This window comes from Crocuta crocuta, unplaced genomic scaffold (genome assembly GCF_008692635.1).
Source record: "Crocuta crocuta isolate KB4526 unplaced genomic scaffold, BGI_CrCroc_1.0 scaffold143, whole genome shotgun sequence".
NCBI classification, from domain to species: Eukaryota; Metazoa; Chordata; class Mammalia; order Carnivora; family Hyaenidae; genus Crocuta; species Crocuta crocuta.
The window spans coordinates 1,909,468-1,932,420 of NW_027529175.1; the positions used below are offsets into that span (position 1 = coordinate 1,909,468).

The 22,953-nt window shown below is 58.5% G+C and overlaps 3 protein-coding genes across 6 annotated transcripts in view; 1 reads left to right on the forward strand and 2 right to left on the reverse strand.

Annotated features, from left to right (window-relative positions):
• The window catches only part of L3MBTL2 (L3MBTL histone methyl-lysine binding protein 2), a 21,925-nt gene extending 14,929 nt beyond the window's left edge, over positions 1–6,996 (forward strand). For 2 of the 3 annotated variants that reach the window (XM_077757937.1, XM_077757939.1), the window contains 7 exons: positions 113–189; positions 367–471; positions 1,155–1,302; positions 1,703–1,785; positions 2,107–2,341; positions 2,843–2,908; positions 3,877–4,350. In XM_077757937.1, the coding sequence (XP_077614063.1) occupies positions 113–189; positions 367–471; positions 1,155–1,302; positions 1,703–1,785; positions 2,107–2,341; positions 2,843–2,908; positions 3,877–4,298 (1,136 nt within the window). In that variant the 3' untranslated portion in view covers positions 4,299–4,350. Of the gene's footprint in view, positions 1–112; positions 190–366; positions 472–1,154; positions 1,303–1,702; positions 1,786–2,106; positions 2,342–2,842; positions 2,909–3,876; positions 4,351–4,372 lie in introns of those variants that run through there. The other variant, XM_077757938.1, reaches the window with a different exon arrangement.
• A 949-nt stretch (positions 6,997–7,945) lies between these two features.
• Positions 7,946–17,686, reverse strand: CHADL (chondroadherin like). The gene is made up of 9 exons (XM_077757885.1): positions 17,590–17,686; positions 13,560–13,686; positions 12,069–12,162; positions 10,867–11,554; positions 10,192–10,823; positions 9,497–9,663; positions 8,442–8,640; positions 8,346–8,354; positions 7,946–8,170 (listed from the first exon to the last, which is right to left on the reverse strand). Exons 1-9 carry the CDS (start codon positions 17,684–17,686, stop codon positions 7,946–7,948), a joined length of 2,238 nt encoding a protein of 745 aa, XP_077614011.1.
• A 1,851-nt stretch (positions 17,687–19,537) lies between these two features.
• Positions 19,538–22,953, reverse strand: part of RANGAP1 (Ran GTPase activating protein 1) — a 32,112-nt gene continuing 28,696 nt past the window's right edge. For both annotated transcript variants that reach the window (XM_077757941.1, XM_077757940.1), the window contains exons 15-16: positions 22,663–22,784; positions 19,538–20,590 (exon numbers count right to left, since the gene is read on the reverse strand). In XM_077757941.1, the coding sequence (XP_077614067.1) occupies positions 20,521–20,590; positions 22,663–22,784 (192 nt within the window). In that variant the 3' untranslated portion in view covers positions 19,538–20,520. The remainder of the gene's footprint in view (positions 20,591–22,662; positions 22,785–22,953) is intronic.

The following is a 22,953-nucleotide window of genomic DNA, read 5'->3' on the forward strand; positions in this document are numbered from 1 at the left end:
AGAGTTAACATACAGGGCAATCCCGCCATTTCTGGGAGTAGTATGGAGGTGGCCCTGTTAGCAGCTTCCAACTCAACTTCTCTCCCTTGCCTCCCCCTGCCATCTCCCCAAGAGAGGCGCAGTGACATGGCCCACCATCCCACCTTCCGGAAAATCTACTGTGATGCTGTTCCTTACCTGTTCAAGAAGGTGAGGCACAGCCTTTGGACACTTTTCATCTTGGCCACAGGTCAATTCCAGGCCTTGGGACCCTGGGATGTTCCTTTCCTTCCCCGTCTCCCTCCCAAGCCTATAGCAGGTGAGGCCTGCTCCCCTACCCTCCCCCTGGGCTGCCCAGAGATTCCCTAGCTGTCCCGTTCCTTTAAGGTTCGAGCTGTCTACACGGAAGGCGGTTGGTTTGAGGAGGGGATGAAACTGGAAGCCATCGACCCCCTGAATCTGGGCAACATCTGCGTGGCAACCATCTGCAAGGTGAGCCTGGGCCTGACCCTGCAGCCTCTAGTGTGGCTTTCTGAAGCCATCGAGGCAGCGCCGAGCTCTGCACACCTTTCCCGCTCCGGCTGCTCCTGGAGCACTGGACTTCTGTGAGTAGGGGGCCTATCTGCTCCTTGCTCAAACTCTGCCTTCGTGTAGGGTCCGAGGCACATTGGACAGGTACTTCTGGGACACCTGGCCTGAGCCTGGCCCTGTATCAGATGTGGGCCCCACCCTGCCAGCCCCCCTGGAGACCTTTCCACTGCCACGTGTCCTCTCCCTGGAGGGCTGGCCTGGCTGTAGCCATAGCCGGGCTGACTGTGCTGCGCACCGTACGTTATTGCTGCAGCCTGAGGAGTGAATGGCCCCTGGGGACATGCTGATTTGTCCAGCCAGTCTTCTCCAGGCTGGGCCTGTGTGCTCACCATGGAAAACACTGGCAAAGAGACAGATGTAGTCCCTGCGGGAACAGTGGTTGCTGTCCAGTGAGGAAGGTAAATAATCTCATACATATGGGTTCCAGGGGCGCTGAGTGCTCTGAAGCAGAAGCTCGGAGAAGCTGAGATCTAGCTCTCCGCATACAGAGCTGATCCATCGGCTCTCTAGCTGCCTTTCCTTCGGATGGGGGGGTACAGTTGATGATACCATGGTGTCTGCCTTCTCCCCACCCCACCTGCTAGGTTCTCCTGGATGGCTACCTCATGATCTGTGTGGATGGGGGGCCCTCCACGGATGGCTCAGACTGGTTCTGTTACCATGCCTCCTCCCACGCTATCTTCCCAGCTACCTTCTGCCAAAAGAATGACATTGAGCTCACACCACCTAAAGGTAAGACTGGCCTTACAGTCAGAAAGGGCAGAGTGTGGCCACAGGTCCAGATTCCTGGCCAAGCCAGACCCTGGGGTGTGGAGTCTAAGTGGATTGGAAGTGTCTGAGCCACCCAAGGCCAACACCACCAGCCCTTACACTGGGCTGACCGGGCTTCATGACTAATGTGTGGCTTGGCGAGCAGAGCTCCAGCCTATTCCTTTGGGCAGTGAACAACCTGTACAACAGGACCATAGTCCTAGAGCAGGCACCAGCCTGGGAAGGAGAGAAGAAGGCTGCTGGGGAGACTCCCGGCTGGGTCCTGATCCAGCTGTAGGTGCCCCTTTGGCATGTGCTCCTTCCCTGGACTCCCTCCTGCCTCCCCTCCTCTCCTCCACGTCTGCACTGTCTGCTTCTCCAGGCTACGAGTCGCACACCTTCAGCTGGGACACCTACTTGGAGAAGACCAAGTCAAAAGCAGCTCCATCGAGACTCTTTAACATGGTGAGGAGATTGAGAAAGCATGGGGCCTGGGGCGGCCCTGCCTACTGTCAGGATAGTTCATTCCAACCCCCTTCTCTTCCCTTGAGTCAGTACCAGAGACCAGCCACTTCCGGGGAGAAGTCCCAGACTGCTGTAGGCATGCTGCCGCACACTCGAGCCGGTCCCTTTCCCAGAGGGGCTGGTGCTTGGGAGCAGAGGCAGCTGCATGACTGTCAAGGGACCCTCCCCTACAGGCACGCCCAGCCCATTGCCTCTCCCCAGTTGTGCCCCCCCTGGGGCAGGGAGCTGGCCGCCGTGGTCACTGCTTTGTCCCCCCCCCAGGACTGCCCCAACCACGGCTTCAAGGTGGGCATGAAGCTGGAGGCCGTGGACCTGATGGAACCCCGCCTCATCTGCGTGGCCACAGTGAAGCGGGTGGTGCACAGGCTCCTCAGCATCCACTTTGACGGCTGGGACAGCGAGTACGACCAGTGGGTGGACTGTGAGTCCCCGGACATCTACCCCGTCGGCTGGTGTGAGCTCACCGGCTACCAGCTCCAGCCGCCCGTGGCCGCAGGTCTGGGCTCTCGCAGCCCCAAGAGACTCTTGACTTTGCTTTCCTTTTTCCTTCCTGCCAACCACTCCCCCTGCCCCATGCCTACCTCATTCTGTGGCATGAGATCGAGAAGTCTCCTGGACCACTTCCAAGTCAAGAGTGGCCCTTGTGTCCCCTCCTCCTGCTCCTGACTGCTCTGTCTCCCTCTCCCTCTGGCCTGCAGAGCGCCTTCCTTGATCTTGCCCACTCTGTCATATGCTCGTGCCTTTGTGCACCCAGGTAAACCGCCCAGGTCCCTCGGAGCAGCCCTGGTGACGAGGGTGGGAAGAAGGGACAGCTGCTCTCCAGTCCCTCCCCTCGGCCTCCCTCCCCCATTCTCATTGCCCAACTCTGGCTTTCCTTCTTGGGGTGTCCCGTGTGTGGGGGAGGCTAGTGAGGGTGGCCAGGGGGTCTTGGGATGTGCCTGTACCTCGTTCTCTTAGAACTCTCTTCTTACCTCTTACCCTCATCTTTCAACAACAGAGCCGAGCACACCTCTGAAGGCCAAAGAGGCTACGAAGAAGAAAAAGAAACAGTTTGGGAAGAAAAGTAAGTGCTGCACTCAAGCAGCCGGGGCTGGTGTGCGGCCTGGGGCCGGCTGGGCCTGTGTCCCCGGATGCGGAGCGGGGTCCCCCCTTAGGTAGCGCTCCTCTCGCTCCCTCCGTCTCCTCTTCTTTGCCCTTTGGCCCCAACATGCCTGTCAGCCTATGTCTTAAGGGACCCGAGGACAAATAGGGAGTCGTCAGTCTCTGGCAGTGGTCAGGACGGCGAGGAAAAAAGGCAAGAGATTGTAATTATAAGCGGGAAAAGGGGGAGGGATCCCAGTCTCTGCTGCCCTGTGGTCAGAGTCACCACGACCCCATCGGCTGTTTGAAAGTACGAGTTATGGTGGCAGTTTCTCCCCAAGCCTGTCCTTCTTCACTTGTGACGCCCAGGGATGACCGCGAGGGGCAGCCACTGAACTTGGTGTCATTTCCAGAGGCGGGGCCCCACTCTTAACAGATCCTGGGCCCTGTGCGGGCTCCACTGGAGGGGCCGCAGGTGGAGAGGGGCAGGGAGGAGAGAAGGCGAAGCCATCCTCCTGAGCTGTGGGCGTGTGGCGTGAGGTCCTCTCCACAATGTACACAGAAGACACTGTCCAGAAACAGGAGGAGGAGGAAACAGACGGGGTCAGGATTAAGGTCACGTGAGGGTTTGGGGTTGATCACGTGGGAAGACCCTGTACTGTTCACGATAGTGGGCCTGGGAAAGTCCCCTCACAGGTGGAGAAAGGAGGGACCGGAAGAGGGAAGGAAGGCCCCGCAAGCAGGACGGGTGGTGGTGACCCCCCACTGGAGACCACCTCTCCGGGCTTCGGGCGCACAGCGCTGAGGGGCGACGTTGGCGTTCGGGCCCTCGGTTCCCCCAGGCTGGCTCTTCTGGTGCCACCGCCCCTGCTCACCGCTGGCTGACACCCAGCCTTCAAGCCGCATGTGGATGCTGCCTTGTGCTGGGTTTAATTCGGTTTTTATTCAAAGGGAAAAGAATACCACCGACCAAGACCCGGCCCCTCAGACAGGGGTCCAAGAAGCCCCTGCTGGAGGACGACCCGCAGGCCGCTGAGAAGAGCTCGTCGGAGGCGGTTCCTGAAGAGAGTAAGAGCCTCCCGGGCGGGGTCCCGGCAGGGCCGGCCTGCACCGGTGCTCAGAGGCGGCCCTTCTCCTTCCCCACCTGGGCACAGAAGAGGAGAGTCAAGTGTGAAGGGACTTCTCTGGGCACCAAGCAGTCCTTCTTGGACAACTGGGCCTGGAGAGCTTCCCAAACACCCACCCCCGACTCTGAACGGAGCCGCACACCTCCAGCCTCTCCATCTCTGCAGCCCGCCCCGCAGGGGGAAGGCGCCATTCCCGCCTCCCCGCCACGTCCTGAGGGCCCCCCTTCACAGGGAGCCAGAGCCTGAGCCCCGTGCCCTTCCGGAGTTGCACACACACTCACTGTGTTCTCCCCGCCCTCCCCACCTCCCTTCCTCTTTAGTCATTGCTGTGCGTGTGAAGGAAGAGCATCTAGACATGGCCACAGCTGACAAAGCCCCGAGTCCAGAGCTGCCTGTTCCCATCGAGAACATCAAACAGGAGACAGACGACTGAGCCTTCCCCACTGCCAGCCCGGGGCTTCTCTGTTGCCACCGCCCCTCACCCCACTTTAGTTGGGAGGATGAGCCTTCTTTGCATAAGTTCTGCCATGTGCCGTGAAGGCCGGGCCCCCAAGGACCTGGATCCTCCTGACTGGCACTGCCTGAGGCCTGCACGTTTGTCTCTGAGCGTCTCCTCCAGCTAGAGTTCCCGAAGCTCTCACAGTAACCCCCCCACACACACACCCACCACACCCCTCAGCTGCCAGGGTACGGGGGCTGCCCCCGTCACACTGGAGGACAAGTCAGTGAAGGGTGCACGTGTGTGTCTGAGCAAGTCCTGTAATAAAGGCTCGGAGCAGCTCTCTGAGGGGGAGGCTGTGGCAGGGTGGTGGTGGGTGGTGCGGGTGCCTGAGAAGCAGCCACGTGGAGCAGCCTCTAGCCTCTGGGGTTGGCACCTGGCTCCTCCTAGCACCCTAGGGAGGTCGGGGAGCCCCATGCAGGCACCCAGCCCTGGCAGCTAAGAGGCAGTGACCAGGATGCAAGTTTCAGTGACTGGCGGGGTGGCCTTGGCCTGTTTTTGCTGCTGGCATGAGCACTGACTCCGGTGTCCTAAATGGAACAGTGTAGGGGTGGAGCCTGCTCCCCGGGCAGGGGGCAGGCAGGGACCTGGGAAGGGGAGGGGCTGCAGAGGTGGCGGGGAGGCCGCAGCTGGAAGGGAGGCAGCCACCAGAGCTGTGCATAACCTGCTCTGAGCCCGGCTGGGCTGGGGCCTGTCCTTTTCACCCCACTTCTCCCCAGGTAACAGGGAGAGACTGGGCTTGCTGGGTGGGGTGCTGGCCGTGTGTTTGCTCAGGGCCTGGGCTGTTTGGGGTTCCCCAGAGGTGGGGTGGCCAGCCCAAGTGGAGCTGATTTTCAGTCACTTCTTCCAGAGAATTTGATCCTGACTCTCTTGCTAAAGGCACTAGGAAGCCCCACCTGGTGTAGAAACCAGGCCCAGAATGCAGCCTTTCGGTGCAACCCGCATTCCCCAGGAAGTGACTAGATTTGGGACCCAGTGAAGGTGAAGGACAGAGGGGCCATGCCCTCCCCTGCTTTACTCACACCACAGACCCGGGCAGTGATGGCTCCGTGGCCTTAGTCCCCAGGGAGGAAGGCAGCCAGGATACGCATTTGGGCCCTGCCGTGTGCCCGTGGTCCTGGTCCTGGCAGAAGCGGGCTCACCCCCAAACCCCCTGAGTTTGGGGGTCCAGTCTGACTGGAGCTTCTGGGAAAACTGGACCATATGGGATTGCGGCCTTTAGCTCCTTCTTCCTGGATGAAGTGATGCCTACACGTGTCCCGATAAGGACAGCAGGGGCAGAGGACGAGTCTGGCTGCCGTCCCAGCCCTTGACTGGCCGCTCGGCCCTCCTGAGGTCCTTTGTCATATTTCTTAGAGCCGAGTGTGTTGTGATATGGCACCTCCCGGTGTCAGTTACGCAGGCTGGCTTCACACAGGAGGACGATGAATAAATGTTGCCTGTCGTCTTTTGAACGCCCCGTCTCCATAGCAACCACACGCTGGTGCTCCTTCCTTACACTTCTGCCACTCCTCTCCTGCAAGAGTCCCCAGAGGCCCGGCCTGTGCCTCATCTGCCCCATGGCCTGGTGCTGAGTTAGCCCCAGTGAGGGTGTGATGCACGTGACCGGTGTTGCTGGGGCCTAAAAATCGAGCCCGTCCGTCCCGTCCGTCCCAGTTGGAGGTGTTGGCTTCCGGGATGTTTTCACTCCGGGCACAGGGCCAGCTTTGCACCTCAGTTGCCCTTGGGGAGAACTGGTGGACTTGGAGTCCAGTGCGGGGCGGTGTGGGGGTCTGCTGGCTGGGAGATCCTCCTAAAGCACCCCTTCCCCGCCCTGTGCTGCGGACTAGCCCAGGTGCAGACGCACGCACCCCCTTTACTGTCGCCCAGTCTAGACACAGCTCTGCTTGACGGGTGGGGGCAGCAACAGAACTGCCGATTACAGCCCTCAGGCGCCGGCTCAGGCACGTTTCCACAGCTTCGCGCGTCTTCACAGGGGCCCTGGGGTTATCACAGTAACTTGGTTGCTCAAATTCACAACAGTAAAATGACAGCAGCGGGATTAAATCCAGGGTGGTCTGCTGTGTTACAGCCGGTCCTCATTCATTCATGCATTCATTCAGCAGCTCTTCTGAAGCGTCTTCCACATGCCAGACATCCCGCTAGAGTTTGGGGCCTCGAAAGATAGCGAGGCATGCACGGTCCAGCCGTGGCCATCAGCAAGGTGAACGCACCCAGCATAGAACAGGGCTCAGGGCCCTGTGTGACCCTTGAGGTCAGGGGCCTGCTCTTCCCACCACCTCCCCCTTTTTTTAAGTAGGCTCCACACCCAACATAGAAATGAGGTAAAGAATCCCATCTTCTACCACCTGAGCCAGCCAAGCACCCCAGGGCCCTTTTAATCCCTTTGTATTCCTGGAGGGAAACTGCCTCTTTAAACAAAATAAAAATGAAAGACCTATGTAACCCCAGGGCTAGCATTTGGTGGCCTATCTCCGCGTCAGAAAGGGTGGAGGAATGGGACAGTCTCAGGTGTATCAATTCCTGCCGCAGCCGGGATGCGGGGACAGGGAGTCAGGACTGCAGAGTCTCCCCTTCTCACTAAAGCCCGGGCCTGCAGCTGGACCCGGCAGAGCCAAGCTCGGCCTCTCTCGCCCTCCCCCCCCCCCCCACCCCCACCCCCGGGCTGCTGGGCTGCACAGGGAGGGAGCACCGATGCTGTCCTTAGCAGGAAGTCAGCGCCACGCAAGTGTCAGCTGAGATTAATGCCATTGTCAACGCTAATTCCAGATCTGATCTCCAAGTCACCATAGCTCACCTTCAGCTTGGGGCCCTTTTAGGGGTTCCTTCCTCCCAGCCTAGCTCACAAGGAGCACTAAGGAATTATGTCCCCCGCCCCCCCTGCAAAAGATGTACATCAGAGTGAGACCTTACTTAGAAATAGGGTCTTCACAGAGGTAATCAAGATAGAACAAGGTCATTAGGGTGGGTCCTAATCCAGTAGGATTCCTGCCTTATGAAAAGGGGGAAGTGGACTCGGATCTAGCAGGAGGATGTGAAAGGGATGGGGGAGGGGGTGTCGTATAGCTGCACTGTGCTGCCAGGGGACATCCGGGGCTACCAGAGGCTGCGAGGGGGACGGACAGAAGGACCTCCCCTGCAGTCTTCAGAGGGAGCACAGCCCCGCCAACCACACTCTCCTCTCGGACTAAGAACCCCCAAAACAGACAAAAATGTCTTGTCCTAAGCCACCCAGTGTGCGGTACTTTTTTACAGCACCCCCTGGGAACTAATATACCTTCTAATGGCCCCCAGGCACCCCAAGTCTTCCCAGCGCAGGTCCAGAGGCTGAGCCTTCATCTCACCAGGGCCCACTTTTCTGCTCTCATTGTCCCTCTTAGGACCAGCCTCTCCCCTAGCGGCCCCGCCGCACCCTGACCACACAGCAGCGGTCCCCACGGGCAAGGGCACCCGGATCCTGCTCCCCGTTCTCCGACGTGCTGCACAACTTGGCTACAACCAAGGGCTTGAGGATGTGAGCATAAATGTCAGGCGGGTGATAGAACGACACCAAGCGGGGGTCCGGCTCACGGCTGCCGAGCAGGGGTAGGCCGCGACAGCACCTGCGCTCCTGCTCTTTCTGGCCCAGGGGTGACCTTGAGGTCAGAAAACTGGGATCAACGATGATCCAGCAAATATGGTGACAGTGGCATTACTTTTAGAAACAGATTGGGGTAGGTATTCTGTGGCTTAGCGGAAAGGCCAGTGTCCCACACACAGGATGAACCAGTGTCGTTGTTTCCTTACAAACCCACCTGGCCCACCTGGTGGNAAGAGAAGTCAGACCCCTGCTACCCTGGGGGCTTTGGAACCTGACCCACCCAGCCGAGGCCTCCCGCCAACCCGCCAACCTTGTCTGCTCTCCTCCGTCTCCCCGTCCTGGGGCTGCTCCTGGCGCTGGGCCTGGTGGCCGGCGTCCGCTTGGCCTTCCTGGCAGCCCAGCCCGGGCAGGTTTCAAAGACAGCCGTCGCAGCCTTCACCCTCTGGCCGCGGGCACTGGGAGGGCTGGCACACGTGGCCCCCACCCGCAGGTTCAGCCCAGTGAGCCACCTGAGGAGAGGAGAGAGTTAGGGTGCCCACTGTGCCGAGCCCTTCCTGAGGAGGCCGAGGAGGTCCTGAGGACCTGGCGGTGAGGGTGGACTCTGGAGGGAATCCTGCCCCAGCCCGTCACTGATTAGGGGACCCAGAGCGAGTCACTTCAAACCTCAGATCCCTTCTCTGGAAAAAGGAGATAGTAATAGTAATAATTAGGGTGCTCCAGACACTGTTCAAATCAACCTATATATGCTAGCTGACGAGGTAGCCCTTTAAAAAAATTTTTTTTTTAATGTTTATTTTTGAGAGAGAGAGAGCACGAGTCGGGGAGGCCCAGGGAGAGAGAGAGGGAGACACAGAATCTGAAATAGGCTCCAGGCTCTGAGCTGTCAGCACAGAGCCCGACGCAGGGCTCGAACTCATGAACCACGAGATCATGACCTGAGCCAAAGTCAGACACTTAACCGGCTGAGCCCCCCAGGCGCCTCAACAATGTAATCCTTACAAAGAACCCCTCTGAGGCGGACACGGTTCCTGTCATCCCCTTCACGGGTGAGGGAATGGCACAGAGCAGTCACGGGGCCCAAAGTCAATCGCGGAGAAGGATTTGAGTTCCTTTTGCCCTCCGGTGAGGTTAGTGACCTGCCCACAGGTGTTTATCAGGTTCCACCCACTAGGCTGGCTGGATTTCATTCCCACACTGTTGAGGAGGGAATCCGGCCCCAGACAAGTCCACCCCAAGCCTCAGGCACTGATGGCTCTGGCACCACCATCCCCTTGGAAGCTGCTAGCTGGCACAGACATGGTGGCCCGGGCAGAGGCCGGGGGCCCGACTGAGAGCTGCCGGTGGGTGTGCGGGCGGGGGGCTCACCTGTGCAGGGGGAGCAGCTGGCAGTCACAGTGGAAGGGGTTGCCGCTGAGGTCGATGAGCTCTAGCTGGCTGAGATGGGGCAGGGCCGGCATGGCCTGCAGCTGGTTCTTCTGCAGGTAGAGGCTCTGGAGCCCGGGCCCCAGGCCCGCAAAGGCCCCTGGAGAAATCTGCAAGGAGATGCCAGGCCTTAGTATGAGCTCCTGCCAGGCCCGCCTCACCCCTAGGCCCGGGAGGTAGCCCCATGCTCCCCCCACAGAGAAAACATGGAGAACCCAAGGTGGCCCAGGCAGAAAGGGCCGTGCTGGGGTGGAGATCCCAAAGCACTGGCCCTTTGCACGTCACCCAGAGGCCCAGTTCATGGTTCTTTCTGCTCTGCCTGAACACACCCTGCTAAGGGCAAATCCTCCTGGTGGCTCCAGCCCTCCCCTCAAAGGGCACAACAACCGCTCGGACCCACGTTCCTCCCCCCTCCTTGCTAGGGCAGTCCCCTCCCTGGCAGGCTGTGTGGCACCGAAATCTGCGAAATCTGCCTGGTCTGTCACTACACCTGAGCTCCGGGGGGGGCGGGGGGGGGCCGGAAGCGGCGTAGTGTCCGCTTATCTCAGGGTCACCGGGCCTGCACCCCCGGGCCTGGCACTGTGGGGGCAGCATTGTTTGTTAGTGGCCCACCCCCACCCGGGCAGCCCTGTGCCCACCTGCTCCAGGCCACTGCTGTTCAGGAAGAGGTGCCGCAGCGAGGGGCCCACAGGCCGGAAGGCCCCGTCCGGCAGGGCTTCAAGCGGGTTCCCCGAGAGCTGCAGCTCCAGGAGGGCAGGCAGCCCCTCCAGGGCGCCGGTGGGCACCTCCCGCAGTCGGTTCCTGTCCAGGTGCAGCTTCTCCAGCTCGCGAGCGGGGCCCAGTGCCCCAGGGGCCACCCGGGCGATGCGGTTGCTGCTCAGGTAGAGCCAGCGCAAGGCCTGCATGCCTGCCAGGTCCCCGGGCTCCAGGCCGCCCAGGCCGTTGCCCTGCAGGTGCAGCGAGAAGAGGCTGGGCAGGGCGCGCAGGGCGGCCCCGGGCACTTGCCCGAAGCGGTTGCGCTCCAGGTACAGGTAGCCGAGGCGGGGGGCGCCCTCGAAGGCGGCGAGGGNCCCGAGCCCCGCCAGGGCGCCCGCCTGCAGCTCCGCGATGCCGCAGTGCTGCAGGTGCAGCGACACGAGGCGGCCCAGGCCCGGGAAGGCCGCGCGGGGCAGCACGGGGAAGTGGTTCCGCCTCAGGTCCAGGAGCTGCGTGTCGCCGGGGAAGCCGCGGGGCACGGCCTGCAGGCCTCGGCCCTCGCAGCCGNTGCAGCCTCAGCCGGCGCAGCTGCCCGGGGCCCTGCAGGGGGCGCAGGCCGGCCAGCTGGTTCCCCCGGAGGTCCAGCGTGTGCAGGCGCGGGCAGCGCGCGAAGGCCCTGGGCTCCAGCGCCTGCAGGGCGCCGTGGTCCAGCGCCAGCTCCCGGAGGCCCGGCAGCGCCAGCCCGTCCTCCTCGCCCACGTAGGTGAAGGGGTTGTGGCCCAGCTCGAGGCGGGCCAGGGCGCGGGCCTGGGCCAAGGCGGCCCCCGGCAGGGCCTGCAGCTCGTTGTGGTGCAGGCTGAGCCGGCGCAGGGCGGGCAGGCCGGCCAGGGCCTCGGGGGCCAGCACGCTGAGCGCGTTGTGGGCCAGCTGCAGCCAGCGGGCGCGCGTCAGCCCCTGGAAGGCCATGGCCGGCAGGTAGACGAGGGCGTTGTGGGCCAGGTTCAGGGTGGCCAGCGCCCCCAGGGCCCCGAACGTCCCCGGCCGCAGCTCCTCCAGCATGTTGCCCTCCAGCTCCAGCCGCTGCAGTGAGCCCAGCCCGTCCAGGGCTTCCTGGGGCAGCAAGCGCAGGCGGTTGGAGGCCAGGTTGAGGAGGAGCAGGCGGCCCAGGCCCCGGAAGGCGCCCTCGGCCACCTGCTCCACCTGGCAGTGCCGCAGGTCCAGATGGGTCAGGTAAGGCAGCTCCCGGAAGGCAGCCGGGGGGATCACCCTCAGCATGTTGCCTTGGAGGTCCAGGCGCTGAGTCAGCTGAGTGGGGAGGAGTAGGGGGGAGGCTGAGCGACATGAGGACTAGGGCCTGCGCCCCTTGCCAGCCTTGGCCTTGGCACGCACTGTTCCCTCACCTGGACACTCCCCTCCCCGACACCCTTCCCTCATTCTCTTCATCCTGCTCCCTGACACCTCCTCCAGGAAGCCTTCCTCCCTAACCACCTGGGCACTTTTCACATTGCACTGCCATTGCCCGCCCACATGCTTTCTCTACTCTCCACCAGCTCCTGACTTCACAGAGCAGAACCCATATCTGAGTCCAATATATCCCCTGTTCTCTCCACTTCTGTCCCACAAGCTTTGTAGTTAATTCGGTATTTCTCTTACAGGTCGCCTACTTGTTCCAATCACACAGAACTTAAAATAGATCGTCTAACTTAAAATAGAGTGTTGGTTGTTACTCCTATTTTACAGACGTGAAGACTGAGGCTTGGAGAGGAAAAGTGACTTGCCAAGGTCTCCCGGTCAGGCAGTNCCTGGAATTGTCGCAAACACACGTCTGCGGGCAGCGTTGAGCAGCCGCGTGCCAAGCTGGGCCCGGTGGCAGCAGCAGGGGAAGCAGCAGCACCAAGGAGACGCTCTGAGCCCTGGGAGGGGGAGGGGCGTCAGTTGTTCACAGGGCCAGACGTCCCACACTGTCCGTTCCCCAAGCCCAGCTGTTTCCAGAGCCCCTCACGTCTCCCTCCTTTGCCCCAGGGAAGGTGTCACTGAGCCTAATGACGCCCCACGCAGCAGAGGCTCCATTGTTAGCCTTAACACTGGGGGAAACTGAGGCTCAGAAAGGCCCCCTCGACCATCTGTCTGCCCCGTGGCTCCTGGAGTCCTTGTTGAATAGGACGACGAGCTGAGGGCTCAGAGGGTGTGCCGGGCCGTGGTGAGGCTCCGGGTCCGGGGGGAGGCCGGGGCCTCCCGCTGCGAGGGTGGCAGAGAGACAAGCATCAGACAGACGTGGCGGCAGTTCCGTGGTGGCAGGGAGCATAATGGCACCCACGGTGAGGGGACAGCCGGGCAGCCAGGCGGGCCCCAGGCGGGCCGGAGTTTGTAAGGTCAGGTTGGGACCAGGTGGTGGGTCTGAGAGCCTCGAGGGGCCTTAATGCCTGTCAGGACCCACTGGCAGGTGAGCAGAAGGCTCGGGCCTCTGTCTACACCCCTGCTGTCCCCTCATCTTTGCTACCGCACCAGCCCGGACTGGGGTGGGGGAGCTGCGGGGACAGACGGGCTTGGCTGGGCTTTGGGCGGCTCTGTCCCCTTACCGTCCATCTTCTCCTAACTTCCCCCATTACCCAGCGGACCCCTTCGCCTCACAACTGCCCCCACTGCCTGTCCCTTCTTAGGGAGGACTGTGCCCCGGGGCTCTCCTGGGCCCCCCCACTCCATGCTCTGTCCTGCACCGACCAAAGGGAACTTTCCAAAATGCAGATGGGACCTGACGCCACCGACTAAGAACCTCCCGGCATCTCCACACGGCCTTTGGTGGAAAACCCTAACTCCTGAGCCCACCTGGAATGTGCTCGAATTGTCCAGTGTCCCCCTTGGCTCCCCGACCATAAACACACGACGCCCGCAACGCCTAACTCGCCCAGCTCTTCCCTCTGTTCTCAGCCCGCATCACGGCCTCCACCCTCAGCCTCCCCGGCTCTGCTCGCTGCTGGTCACCGTCTGTTGTTCAGTCTCTGAGAAGGCGGGGGCTGGGGACATCCTCCAGAGCCTGGGGTGAGGCTGCGGCTCCGGGCGGACCGGGGACAAGTGTGCAGGGTTCAGAGGCCTGCTGAGCTCTCAGACGAGGTCCGGAGGACGAGCCACACGGGAGCTCGCCGGAGCAGCCACACGCCATTCACCATCTTCCTCAGAAACGGCTTCGGGGACGCCCTTGGGGAATCTCCCCCCACCCCCGGCCCCCCGCCGCAGACCCCAGAGCCCCTGTCCCCCAACCCCTGAGGCCCAGAGACGGCCAGGGGCCTGNCCCCAGGGCCCAAAGACTCACCCCTCCATGCCGGCCGGCTCCCACCGCCAGGCAGCCTGGATGCCGCGGGAGCCCCCCTCTCTGGCCCGCAGGCCTGGCAGCAGGGACAGGGCTGAATGGGAGGCATTGTGGGCAGTCCAGCCGGAGGCTGAGGTGAAGGAGGGGCGGGCAGGGGCGGGAGCGGCGGCTGCAGGGACAGGGCCTCCTGCCCGGCGCCGGCTCAGGGCTCAGGATGGTGGCCCCGGCCTGAGAGCCCAGCCTGGGCAGCGGGGTCCCGCGCTGGCTGGCAGGGAGCCTCTAGCAGCCGGCCTGTGGGTGCGGGCCCTGGGCTCCCCCCCAGCTGTGGGAGGTCCGGCCAGCCACCCCTCACTAGCCTCAGTTCCCTGCTCTGTGAAAAACAATATTAGTAAGTAGCTCACAGGANGGGGGGGGTGAGGGGGCAGGAAGGCACCTGAAACATAGTAGGTGCTCAAGAATGGTTACCTCAGTCCTTTCTGTTGTACACATTTACATGCATTGTTTAACACTGTACAGGCAATTTTCTGCAATTGTTTTTCACCCAACGTCAAATTATCAGGAGTGATCCTGGTTGATTCTTCTTAGTCGTGTTTTAACTGTTGTATAATATTCCATTGTATACAGGCGGCAACACTGCTTATCCATTATTCTTGGAGATTCTGGTTGCCTCCAACTTCGTTACAAACAATACTGCAAAAACAGTGTCCGAATACTTACCTTCCTGGGCACTTTTGCAAAGTTCATCTAAACCACCGCAAACTTCTATATATGCTGTGATTGTTCAGATCCATGCTTCTCGTGGATTTGCATCTGTCATTATTCAGTTTGCTTGGGTTTTGTTTTTAAGCCAGAAATAGTGTCACACCACACAGACTTCTGCATGCGCTTTATTTCACTCAGCAAATTTCACGTCAGTGGCATCACTGAGTGTGAACTCTTCTAGGTCTGTTTTTTTCCATTCAACATTCTGTTTGTGGGCTTCATCTGTGATGCATATTTTAAGAATGTGTTTATTTTCATTTTTACATAGCATTTCAGCACTCCATTCCATAAATAGTCCACAGCAGTGACATGGGGTAGAGGCAGGAGAGCCATCTGCAGGCAATAAGGGGGTGTGCTGTTGGTGGGGAGCTTAAAAGCAATGAGACCCACTGGTTTGCTTTTTATTGTCATCATGTGCTGGTTGGTGATTCTAAACAACACTGATGCTAAAATATTCCTCCCTGCTTAGGTGGAGGATTCTCACCTCCACCTTTTTTTTTTAATGTTTATTTTTTGAGAAAGAGAGAGGGCACGAGTGGGGGAGGGGCAGAGAGGAAAGGAGACACAGAGTCCAAAGCAGGCTCCAGGCTCTGAGCTGTGAGCACAGAGCCAGATGCGGGGCTCGAACCCACAAACTGCGAGGTTATGACCTGAGTCAAAGTCGGACACTTAACCAATTGAGCCACCCAGGTGCCCCTAATCCATTCCACTCTTGATGGACATTTGGGTTGCTTCCAGGGTGGGGCCATTATGAAGAGTGCTGCTCCCCGTGTTTGTGCGTCTTTTGGAGAACACAGCACGACACGTCTGTGGGATATACCTACAGGTGGAACTGCTGGGCTTAGGTTTATTTCAGCTTCAGTGGATACTGCCAAACAATTTCTCAAAGTATTTGTACTGATTGACACTGCCCCAGCAGTGTGGGACTTCCGTTGCCCCACATTCTCACCAATGCTTGGTATGGTCTCGTACCTTAGCCATCCTAGTCAGGGTAAGATAGCATCATGTGCTAATGAGCGTTTCTCTGAAGACTAATGAAAGTAAGCACCTATATTCATGTGCTTCTTTGTGAAGTCCCCATTCAATCCTTTTGTTCATTTTTGTCTTACTAACTTCTGGAAACTCTACATATTCTGAGTTATTATTTTTTTAGTTTATTTATTTAGAAAAGCATGACTAGGGGAGGGGCTGAGAGGAAGAAAGAGAGAATCCCAAGCAGGCTCCACACTGTCAGCAGAGAGCCCGACACGGGGCTTGAACCTACAAACCAGGAACCTGAGCTGAAACCAAGAGTTGGGTCTTTAACCACTGAGCCACGCAGGAGCCCATCTGAATTATTTTAGAATATATATCAGTCAGTGGGGCATGTACCTCTTGATCTTGGGGTCCTAAGTTCCAGCCCAATGTTGGGTGTAGAGATTACTTAATAATAATGAAACAGAGGTGCCTGGGTGGCTCAGTTGGTTAAGCATCTGACTTTGGATCAGATCATGATTTCAAGGTTCATGAGTTTGAGCCTCACATCATGCTCTGCACTCAGTGAAATTCATTTATTCACATGAACGCAGACAGGTCCTGCATCTGGTGTATTCACTGTGGCACATTAAAAAACATTTTTTTAAATAAGTTTTTATTTAAGTGATCTCTACACCCAATATGGGGCTTGAACTCACAACCCTGAGACCAAGAGTCACATTTTTTTTTTTTAAATATTTTTTACTTATTTCTAGGAGAGAGAGAGAGAGAGCGTGAGCAGAGGAGGGTCAGAGAGAGAGGGAGTCACAGACTGAAACAGGCTCCAGGCTCTGAGCTGGCAGTCAGCACAGAGCCCAATGCGGGGCTCGAACCCACGAACCGCGAGATCATGACCTAAGCGAAAGTCGGACGCTTAACCGACTAAGTCACCCAGGCGCCCCATAGTCACATGTTCTTCTGACTGAGCCAGCCAGGTGCCCCTTACCTGCTGATGATCTCATTGCTGCACATGCTGTAATTAACCATTCTTTTCCCGATGGACAGTTAGGTTATTAATTTCCTGGAATCCTTTATTTAAAGTCGCCCTTGTAACATGTCACCTTGCATACATGTATGATGTTTTCTCTGAGGTAGATCCTTAGAAATGGAATTTGAGGGGGCGCCTGGGTGGCTTAGTCGGTTAAGTGTCCAAGTTTCACTTAGGTCATGATCTCGCGGTTCGTGGGTTCGAGCCCTGCGTCGGGCTCTGTGCTGACTGCCAGCTCAGAGCCTGGAGCCTGTTTCACAGTCTGTGACTCCCTCTCTCTCTGACCCTCCCCTGCTCACACTGTCTCTCTCTCCTAGAAATAAATAAAACATTTTAAAAAATTTTTTAAAAAATGGAATTTGAGGTCACAGGCTAGACATAGTGACCTACATAGACATACCTTTTGTAGTATCTGCCAAATTGTTCTCTAAAGTGGTTTTACCAGGTTGACATCCCTCCAGCAACATACAAAATGTAGGAGATTCATTGCTTTCCTGGTGTCACTTCTACATGATATTTGCCAGTCTGGCCCAAAATGGCGCCTCTGTAGTTTTGTTTTCATTTCCTTGATTATTGGTCAAGTTGAACAGATTGTTTGCTTTTCATGCTTCATCACCTGTGAACTCTTTTCAATTGGATGTATTATTCTCAACACTAACCCTATGGTATATGTCACAGTGTCTTTGTGTACTCTATCACCTTGCCAATTCTTATGGTATTTTTGGTTGTTACTCACTTTTTGACAGAGGCAAATTTCCTCATGGCTTGTGCTTTTGGCGTGTCAAAAAATGCTCTTGTGTTGGGGGGGCCTGGTGGCTCAGTCGGTTAAGTGTCTGACTCTTGATTTTGGCTCAGGTCATGGTCTCACAATTCAGGAGATCAAGCCCCACATCAGGATCTGCACTGACAGTGTAGAGCCTGCTTGGAATTCTCTCTCTGCCCCTCCCCAGCTTGTACACATGCTCACTCTCTCTCAAAAAGAATATATAAACATTTTAAAAAGAATTTTATATATTCTTGTGTTCTACTTCCTTGAAAAAAACTATGGCTGTTAAATGGATGGGTTGGGAGCACTTTGAATGTTGTGGACAACCGCAGTTTAGCTGGGTTTCCACCCCATCCTGGTCCCTGCCATCCCCACACCCCCTCCTACCCTGAACGCGGGGTTTATCACATACATGACTGAAGATATTCACTCAATATCCTGATTCATTCGTGGCATGCACGCAGCTAGAGGTGATGCGTTTTCTCTCGGCTGTGCAACGCTACCCTGTATAGCTTCGCATTTGTCCATTTTCCTGATGTTGGCCAGAGTCCTTTCTAGGTTCTTGTTGGCAGAGTGCTGCTTGGGAACACCTATGGCCATGCTTCCTGGAGGTTTTCTAGTTTGAGCTTCAGAATGGAATCACTGCTGGTTTAGCCCCAAGCCCATGGTTGAACTCCTTTTGTGAGAATAGCCCAGTGCTAAGCGGGCCTTCCATACGTGGGGGTTACGCACTTGTCTAGGCTGAGGCATCACTGGCCTTGCAGATCCCGTCACGGTGCTCAGGGACCTGGAGCCTGTGTAATCTCAGGACTGGCTGTAGCTCTTGGGAGCGTCAGAGTCAGGGGGAAAATTCCAAAGGCTACACAGCTCTCAGTACGCAGCAGAGTCCCAACCTCAGAGCTGGTCTGAAGGACCGAGTAGGGCTGGGCCTACACTCCTGGGACCACAGGAACCTCCTTGGTGTGTGGATCCCAGGAGCCAGGCAGTGCCACCTGCTGCCAGGCCAAGTGAGATCTATGGGGCTCTTCTCAGACCGAAGCTGGCACACACACGGCCTAGGAGGCAATAAGGCCAGCTCCAGGCAACCTGGAGGGAAGAGCCAGGCCCTGACTCAGTCTCTCCATCTGTTAAGCTTCTTACCACTCGTGAGAAGTTGTGCTTGAATCTCAAGACTCAGCTCTTGCATCCCTAACTCTTGAAGACTTCCCTGGCCTCAGTGCCAACCGTTATGACACTGGGCCACCACTGTTGGTCTCCTACACCAGAGTGGGGGCCCCCCAAAAGCTGTGCCCGTGGCCCCAGAGCTCAAAACAGGGCCTAACAAAGGGGTGGGGGTCAGTTGGACATCCACCTGCCTTCTTCTGTATTGCCTCACGTGGGGGATAGGAGGGCAAGGCATGGGCATCACCTCCACTACCTGGTCAAGAAAGACGTTGCCTGGGCCACCTGGGTGGCTCATTTGGTTGGGCGGCCAACTTTGGCCCAGGTCACAATCCTGCACTTTATGGGTTCAAGCCCTGCACTGGGCTCTGACAGCTCAGAGCCTGGAGCCTGGTTCAGATTGTGTCTCCCTCTCTCTCTCTCAAAATATTAAAAAAAGAAAAACAGGGGCGCCTGGGTGGCTCAGTTGGTTGAGCGGCCAACTTTGGCTCAGGTCATGATTTCACAGGTCGTGAGTTCAAGCCCCGCATCAGGCTCTGTGCTGACAGCTCGGAGCCTGGAGTCTGCTTCAGATTCTGTGTCTCCCTCTCTCTCTGCCCTTCTCCTGCTCTTTCTCTGTCTCTATCTTTCAAAATTAAATAAATGCTAAAAAAAAACCTAAAAACAAAACAAAGGTGTTGCCTGAGTGGTCCACAGCCAAGAAGGAAGCGCTGTCCCCTAAGAAACCTTGGAGGGACCTCTTCAAGCCTGTGGGAGACACAGGCTCCCCAAGTCTGCCTGCTGTCTGAGTGCCCTCCCCCAAGTGTGCCTTCTGAGGGCCCCAGGGAGGGGTCTGCTTAACTGTCCTCACACCACATGTAGCAAAGGGAGGGAAGGCCCCCAAAGGAGGTGCCCTCCATGCCAGGCCCTGTGGTCAGATACCCTGAGGCGGCTTCCCAGCCAAGCTCAACCCGGTGAGGTGACCTTGCTAGGCAGACTCAGGGGTTCCTGACAGTGCGGTGTGTGGGGGTTGTGGCAAAATCTGGACGGTGTCTGGCTTATGTCCATAAATGGAGTGATGCAGGGATCAGTAGCCCCAAGGCTAGGTCAAGGGTAAGATGGAGCTGAGCAGATGAAAATGAGCCCAATTCAGGGCCCCCAGGAGTCGCTGTCCCCTTCTGGGCCTGGGCAGGAAAGGCTGCCCCGTGGGACAAGGTTGGCACAGGGTTCAACAACGCCGTACAGACAGGTGGGCTCCAGGCATGCGGACCCCAAGAACTGCCCATGTAAGGTGAAAGACTTCTCAGTCTCCACAGTTGCCACATATGACTTTATTTGTGAAGCCCCGGGCACAGCCCAGACACACAAAGAGCACAAAGGGAAAAGCACAGAGCGTCAGAGGCAGCTCCAGCCCAGTCCCCACCCTGTCCAGGTCCTTTAAGAGCACCCAAGCCGCAGCTCAGGCTCAGTGGGCCCTGCCCCTGCCCCCAGGCCGGAGAACAGGGTTGGGCCTGCCAAAGAGCCCCTTCCAGCTTGGCCCCCAGGCCAGTCACAGACATCTCAGCTGCCCGGGGAGGGCGGGCCGTGGTCTGGAGCCAGCACCATTTACCCATGACTTCTGCTCCTAGACACCCAGTGTCACCACTAGCTTTTCCTCCTGTCCCCGTGGCGCAGGAAGCTGGGCCTTGCCTTCTGCTGACTGCCCCTGGCCCCACACCTGCAGCAGACTCTGCCCCTCAGGCTGCAGAGGTCAATGCGGCAGGGATGGACGCTGGGGAAGGCAGTGGCTTTAGAACCAGCGCTTAGTGACAGGAAGCAAAGGCAGCCACTGAGTGAGCAGCCCCAGGCAGGGCATGAAGCGCAGCCCAGCCATGGCACTGAGGGAGGGGACGAGGGGACGACGCACAGACAGCAACTCCCCAGGCTCTGGCACAGCCCAGAAGGGACAGAAAGGCAAGGTGGGAGGGGATAGCCGAGGGGGCCACGAGCTGGAGGCGCGCACCAGCAGAGCGCCCTCCGGTGGTAATGAGTTTAATGGCAGAGCAGCTCAGCCCTTTCACGGGGGGCCTGCTCCCCTCCAGTGGGACCAGGGACAGTCCAGCAGGGAGACATTAAAAACCCCAACCCCGACAGGAAGCACACACCTGCACACTCACCACAACGACACGCATACTCAGGGACCGACACGACACACGCGACAAAGACCCTCCCTGCCTCTGGCCAGAGTCCTTCATCTGAGTCCCTTCCCAAGTCACTGGTTCAGGCCAAGGGGTGGGGAGAGGCCGGCTTCGCACCTACACCTTGTACAGCGTCTGCAGCAGGTTGTGGCGGGCAAAGGAGCAGGCCTCCAGGGCACCGTTGGGCCTGTGGGGAAAAAAGGGTCAGTGCAGGGGTGGGTGGGCACGACACACACCGGTGGGGCCCAGGGAGTTCAGGCTGCCGCAGAGGCCAGTTTCCCAACTATGGAGAGGGAGCAGGGCCCGTTTCTGAGGCTAGAAACGTGTCAGGATCCATTTTTCTAACTTTCAGGACGACTTAGCAAGGAAGAGGTCAGCCCCGCCTTCTGCACACAGGGGGCGGGGCACATGTGAAGTTCAGAGAGGTGGCCGCACACCCAAGGCCACTGGGCCCAGACTAGGCCGGGACGCAGGCCTCCACTCTCCACCGGGCAGCCTCTCCCAGGGCCCTTCCAGTGGGCACAGGGCCAGGGCGTCCTCACAGCCACTACAGTGCCACCTGGGCCCTCACAAGTAATGGGCTGACCACTGTCACCACCGAGATCATGAAAGTCACTACACAGGCGGAGAGTGGGGCAAGACATCCAGGCGGCTGGGCGAGCGTGGGGTGCAGCCAGGACCCGCACCACGACACCGTACCGAGTCTAGCGTGGCCGTGGGGTCCTACACCATTTGGCCGGGAGTTGAGGGAGGAAGGGTGTGCATGTCACTCCATGGTCACTCAGTCCCCTCAAAGAAGGTCTAAGGGACAGCTTTTATAAATCCTCCTCTTTTAAAGTGGTACAGACTGAGGCCTCTATGAGGGTAGGCAAGCGGCTGAAGGACGCAGCCTGCGACAGACCAACATGCCCTCACGGAGTACCAGAAGGCCAAAGGGAAAATGCTGACTATAAAATAAGGANGTGTGTGTTGGAGGGGGAGGAGGGAGGGACTAGGGCCACTGACTGGAAGGGCTCCAGGGAGCTAAGAGCTGGGGTCAAGGCGACGCCCCCTGCTGTGAGACGAGGCATGGGGAGAATGAAATGCCGGGGAGGCAGGACCATGAGATGTGTGGTCAGGGTGACAGCTCGCGCTGGACTCCGCTGAGGGGCCGAGCACTCAAGCTCCACGCCCGTGGGGATCAAACTCAACGACCCCAAGATCAAGAATCGTGTGTGCCACCGACTGAGCCAGCCGGGCGCCCCTCAGCTCTGCTTTTCACAGGCCAGGCTACCTGCAGCGGAGTGGGTGGCCTGGGCAGAGGCGGCGTTGAGGGGCAGCCATGGATGCAGGCAGCTGGGCAGACATGCCAGAGCGTAAGGCCTACGGACGCAGTGTTGTGCGCACGGAACCACAAGACGCCGTGGTGGCAGAGGCCATGGCGCGACAGTCCTGGAAGCTGGCCCGTGCTCCTGACCGTGCCCTGAGCCAGACCACCCCCAACACTTCTTCACACATCCCAGGCACTACCCAATGGCATGAGCCACACTTACGTCACCCCCCCCCACCCTCCCCCGGGTGTCTCTCTCCTCTGCCCCACTCCCACTTCCCATCAAGGGACTGGATTCACAGAAAGTGTAGGTGGTCAGAGCCCCCAGAGGCCACCTCATTCAACGACCTGGTGGGGCAAACAGGGAGACAGGCCTGAGAAAAGCCAGAGGTCTGCTGGGGCCACACAGGACCTCAGTGAGAACAGGGGACGAGCCTTCTGACTCATCCCTGGTGGGTGCTGGGGTCTGAAGGCTCCTTGTTACCCAACTGTGGCCACTGCCCCACCAGGTACCAGGACCCTCCTCCAGGACAAGGCCAAGGTTTCTAGGTCTCTGGGCATTTGGCATTTGCAAGGGAGGGGTCTGTGGCTGTGGAAGATGGGTGCGGCAGGTCCCGTCAGCCTCAGCCCTGTATCTGAGGGAGTGGACACAGAACTTCCCTCAGAGGCATCCCTGAGTACAGTACCTCCAGTACCAGGGCAACCAGGGGCAAACCCCTTCCCTCCCGTGCTGTTTCCTCATCTGGAAAATAGGGGCCATTCCACGTTCTCGCTCAGGAAAAGACACTGTTCCCGAGCTTCCTGACCTCAGCCTGGCACAGGGGAGGAAAGACTCAAACGCGGATGCGGAGAGCCCAGGACACGTGAGGGTCTCTCACAAGGCCAGGGAAGCCTCACTGACTAGGGGCCTGCAGACGTGGGAACCAGCCACCCCACGACGGCACACTCACTTGGTCATGAATGCCAGCAGCAGGGGTGCAAGGGCCTTGGGGAAGTAGTCCTGCTGCACCATGTGGTTCAATGCCATCAGAGGACCATACAAGTTGCCAATGGCCTTGACCTTGTCTTCGCTCTGCAAGGGGAACACACAACAGAAAGCAGGGTGAGTGAGCTACAGGGCCACCAGGGGGTTGGGGTATTCTAGGTCTCCACCATCCAGCTCCTGCTCAGAGAGCCCCATGGCCAAGGTCAAGCTGAATCCCATCACCAAGGCAAGGCTGTTTAAGCAAGTCCAGGGACAG